This window comes from Musca vetustissima, unplaced genomic scaffold (genome assembly GCF_032173495.1).
Source record: "Musca vetustissima isolate MV318-11 ecotype Yass unplaced genomic scaffold, APGP_CSIRO_Mvet_v1 utg172670, whole genome shotgun sequence".
NCBI lineage: Eukaryota > Metazoa > Arthropoda > Insecta > Diptera > Muscidae > Musca > Musca vetustissima.
In genome coordinates this window covers 2,303-7,123 of record NW_026884274.1, presented here as the reverse complement: position 1 = coordinate 7,123, position 4,821 = coordinate 2,303, and the positions used below count along the sequence as shown (strand labels likewise).

General features: G+C 34.7%; 1 protein-coding gene across 1 annotated transcript; it reads right to left on the bottom strand.

Moving 5' to 3' along the window:
- Positions 1 to 214: 214 nt before the first annotated feature.
- LOC133331273 (cytochrome P450 4p1-like) lies at positions 215 to 4,332 on the bottom strand. The gene is made up of 7 exons (XM_061539673.1): positions 4,134 to 4,332; positions 3,866 to 4,066; positions 1,593 to 1,674; positions 1,408 to 1,523; positions 1,050 to 1,326; positions 444 to 976; positions 215 to 375 (listed from the first exon to the last, which is right to left on the bottom strand). Exons 1-7 carry the CDS (start codon positions 4,330 to 4,332, stop codon positions 215 to 217), a joined length of 1,569 nt encoding a protein of 522 aa, XP_061395657.1.
- Between the last annotated feature and the right edge of the window lie 489 nt (positions 4,333 to 4,821).

The window sequence follows — 4,821 nt, the reverse complement described above, 5'->3', positions numbered from 1 at the left end:
CAAACAGTTTGAACGATATGAAATTGATAATCTAAAATAGACCCCAACCAGATCCTAGGCTTTGTCAAAAATCTGACATGACTAAAATAACCATTTCTCCGCTCTCCTTCTCTCGCTATCATCACAATGGACATTAGTCTCCGAGTGGACGGTTGTTACTATCAAGTAGCCACAAGTAGTGGGGTTTTTTAATAAATCTTTTAATTTTCTTTATTTATTCCCGTTTCTTTATCTTAATTTTTATATCTGTGGTGGTGCGTATCAAAAGTCCACATTGAAAACGAAAATCTTCGGGACGGGTTATCGCTTCCAATATGAAATTCTTAAGAACGTAAACCAAAAGTGTTTTGATTTCCAGCAGGGCGAACTTTTGACCTGAAAAATATACAAAAAATAGAAATTTTCAAAAAAAAAAAATCTAATAACAATTTATTGCTACCCACCAATGCAATTCCTTTGTCCCGCACTAAACGGTATAAAGGCAAATGGATGACGTTTTTCCGCCTGTGATGGCGTAAAACGTTCCGGATCAAATTTCTCCGGATCCACATAGTATTTGGGATTCATGTGTATATCGATGATGTGCATGTGGATTTGTGTACCTTTGGGAAATAGCATCTTGCCACCAAACACTGTATCCTCGGTACATTCACGTCCAATAATTGGCACTGACGGATACATACGTTGTGTTTCTTTTATAAAACAATCTAAATATTTTAAATTATTTAATTGTTGCATATCCAAGGTGGCATGATCTCCAGCTATGTGTTCGTTTATTTCATCATAGCATTTTTGTTGCATATCCGGATGCAAGGCCAAGGCCATAAGAACAAATATTAGAGCCATTGATGTTGTATCGAATCCTTCAAACATAAATGTATCGACCTCTTCGCAAATGCCAGCGTGATCGATGAGGCCATCTTTTTCGGCTCGCAGCAACGTGTCCAACATGGCGTAACGGCGTTTACGATAAATGCTAGAAAGAGGTAAACAAATGTATGGAATTTAAAGAGAATTTTTAATTATTTAATAAGAAGACCATTGATTACTTATTCTCATCATGATCATTTGCTTGTATATCTTCCTCCTGAACCACATCCCTGCTATATAGCTCACGTCTCTTTTCAATGATTCCACTAGAGAAGGCATGCAACGTTTTTATCGATTTCAAATATTTCCGGCCCTCAGCTGAATTGTAATAAATCCTATCGATAATCATGAGAGGATTTTTGATACGCTCCAATAGACTTTTGTCCACCTCGCTAATCAGCTGGCGATATTCATCGCCATCCAAACGATCATCCAGGCAAACACCCAATGCCGTTTCTAAAAGGCAAAGAAGCTATGTTATTTGGAATTTCAATCGAAAACAATTTTTCTCTCTCGCTCTCTCTATCTCTCTCTTACCACAAACATTGTTGAGAGTTATGCGTGGAATTAATTCATTTAACGATATGATCCCATTGGAATTTTTATTTTCCACTAAACCATTTAAAGTTTTAATGAATTTCAAGGATTCCGATCTGAGTGGGAAAAAAAAGTTTAAATTAGTTCATAAAATTTTTATTTGGGATTTGAAGGTTAGCACTTACTTGAAGGTATACATAAATTGTTCCAGAATATTAAAGTGAAAGGCGGGAGTAAGTAAACGTCTTCGATTGTGCCACTTTTTGTCTGAAATAGGGTAAAAAATATATTATTAAATTAAACAAGTGAAAAAGCGTTAAGTTCGGCTGGGCCGAACTTTGGATACCCTCCACTACCTATGGTGGAGGGTATCCAAAGTTCGACAGATACTTGAAATGAAAATATAGGGAACATACCAAAAGGTGAACCTATACCGATAATTTTACAAAGTGGTTTATGTAAACCATTATGTACACGAAATACAAATTTCAGCAATTTTTAATGAAAACCGCAAAGCGTGGACTGGTTACTAATATTGCATGGTAGAATATACAATCCTCAAACTTCTGCAATTTAGATTACAAAGTTAGATTACATACTGTAGGAATTAGCGAATATTTGGGGTTATAATTATATGAGGGCTATGCCTAATTAATGACAATTTCGAACCCAACATTTTTGTTTTCTTCTCTCAATTTTTTCCTTCAGAAGGTAAAATTATATGGGTGAGATGCCTAATTGCTGACCGATATATTTCATTATCGTCAGGTTCCAGTTTTTTTTTATCACGATTTCCTTAGAAAACGGAATGATTACAAACGATAGCTAAATCGTCTTAGAATACCGTAAATTGTAGGGTAAAACTAGAATACGCCTATATGATGATATTCGCCGCGAATATATTCGGGGGCGAATATTAATAATTTTTGGTAGGAATAATTTTACCATATGCGACTACAAAATACCAAATTTCAGCGAATTCGGTTGAAAAACGCGCTCAAGAACCCCCAAATACCGAAAATTGAGGGTGTCTTATATGGGGTTACCCAAAAAAATGAGCCTATATTTATAATTTTTAGTGAAGAAATTTGGTACCCAATAAGAACCATTTGTAAAAAATTTCAGCGAATTCGGTTTAAAAACGCGCTTAAAAAATCCCCCAAAATATCGTAAATTGGGGGTACCGTTATATGGGGGCTACCAGAAAAAGTGAACCAATATTTATAATTTGTAGTGGAGACATTTGGTACCCAAAAAGAACACAAAGTACCAAATTTCAGCGAATTCGGTTGAAAAACGCGCTTAGGAGAAAATTGGTATCCAATAAAAACCCATTGAACCAAATTTCATCGAATTCGGTTTAAAAACGCGACTAAATACCCCCCCCCCCCCCCCCCCCCCCCCCCCCCCAATACCGTAAAATGGGGGGTACCGTTATATGGGGGCTACCAGAAAAAGTGGACCGATATGTATAATTTGTAGTGGAGACATTTGGTACCCAAAAAGAAACCAATATACCAAATTTCAGCGAATTCAGTAACCACAAAATAACGAAAATTGGGGCTGCCCTTATATGGGAACTACTTGAAAAAATGAACCTATATATTTATAATTTTTAGTGGAAAAATTTTTATCCAAAAAAACCCATTGTACCAAATTACAGCGAATTCGGTTGAAAAGCGCGCTCAAGTACCCCAAAATGTCGAAAATTGGGCGGTACCTTATATGTGGGCCTAAACGGTACCTTATATGTGGGCCTATGCCTAAACGTAGACCGATATAGCCCTTCTTCGAACTTAACCTGCCTGCAGACATAAGGCGACTCTATGCAAAATCTATCTCAATTCCTTCAGAAGATAGCGTGATTACAACAGACGGACGGACATGGCTAGATCGTCATAGAATTTTAACCTGATCACGAATATATATACTTTATAGGGTCGGAAATGAATATTTCGATGAGTTACAAACGGATTGACAAAATTAATATACCCTCCATACTATGATGGAAAATTAAAAAATCCACGCCTTATTTATCCCTGAAAAATATTTATTAACAAATCCAGGCCTTGTGGCTACTTGAAAAAATATTTTTTAACAACTCCAGGCCCAGTGGCTACTTGAAAAAATATTTTTTAAAGAAATCCACGCCTTCTGGCTACTTGGAAAACATATTCATTAAAAAATCTACGCCTTGTGGCTACTTGGAAAAAATATTTATTAAAAAATTCACGCCTTGTTGATCACGGAAATAATATTTATTACAAAATCGACGCCTATTATCAACCACTGACAGGCAATTAAAATGTTATTCAACCAGCAGTTAGTTAATAATTAGCATATCGTTCTTGTTTTTTTTTTTTAATTCCTGATAGATTGTTTCTAATAGTTTTTATAATTATTCATAATTGTACAATTAGTACAATAACAACACAATTTGTAAAAATTCACATCTTACCTGTACTCGTTAAAAGACCCGTTTTTAAAAATGGATGTAGGAATGTATAAAAATAACCCTTTGTCAGGATGTGAGGATCATTCAAAACCAATTCAGCATCTTTGGCATCGATGACATTGAGAACAGGATTCAATAGGAAGTAGATGATATAGCTACGTTTAAATGCTTTGGCATAGTTGCGAGAATAATAAAACAATTGTTCTACAAAAAAAAAAAAGAAAATTAAAATCAAATACAATATTAAACATCATCACACACACTCACTCACCCAATGTTATTGACAGAAAATCAAAATTACTACCCCAAAATCCACCAACTATGGAGAACGTCTCTTCCACGGGTGATCCATCGATTGTTTTAATTTTTCTTACAAATGAGGTTATAGCATAATCACGATTTAATTTTAATAGAAACCATACAAGTGCAAATGCAGCGACGCTTGATACAAATAATAAAAACGGCAACATTTTATTTGGCAGTTTTGTAAATTATGACCTCTCTCTATATATACACATTCGAATTAGAGCAATAGATTAAAATCATCAGCTATCTGCTTTGGCGTTCAGTTAAAAACTGATTGCAACTTGTATGTAAATATTGAGATTTAGACTTCGTTAATCGCTTGTCAGGGCGTATTGGTGTAAGATTGCTGCTGGGAAACTATTTGTTAACTTATCAGATCAGATTCGTATTTGTATTTCCATCAATTATTGATGTTAAAGGTCATCAGTGTTGGTGGTGATACATATATGCCTTGACAGTAATTAAACAAGGTGTACTTATTTTCTTTTTTTTTCTTGTTTGGATTTGTTTCGGCTTAAGGTTAAATAAAATTCAGTATTTTGTTTTCTGCTTTTTTATTTGTATTCTCCAATATTTCGACTGTCTTCGACAGTCATCTTCAGGAAAATACTAAAAGATACAATTATTTTATAAGGTTTTCACAGAATAATATA

Coding starts and splice junctions, on each gene's coding strand:
- LOC133331273 (XM_061539673.1), bottom strand. CDS start 4,332: ATGTTGCCGTTTTTATTATTTGTATCAAGCGTCGCTGCATTTGCACTT. Junction 4,067..4,133: donor TTTTCTGTCAATAACATTGG/GTGAGTGAGTGT, acceptor TTTTTTTTGTAG/AACAATTGTTTTATTATTCT. Junction 1,327..1,407: donor AACTCTCAACAATGTTTGTG/GTAAGAGAGAGA, acceptor TTTGCCTTTTAG/AAACGGCATTGGGTGTTTGC.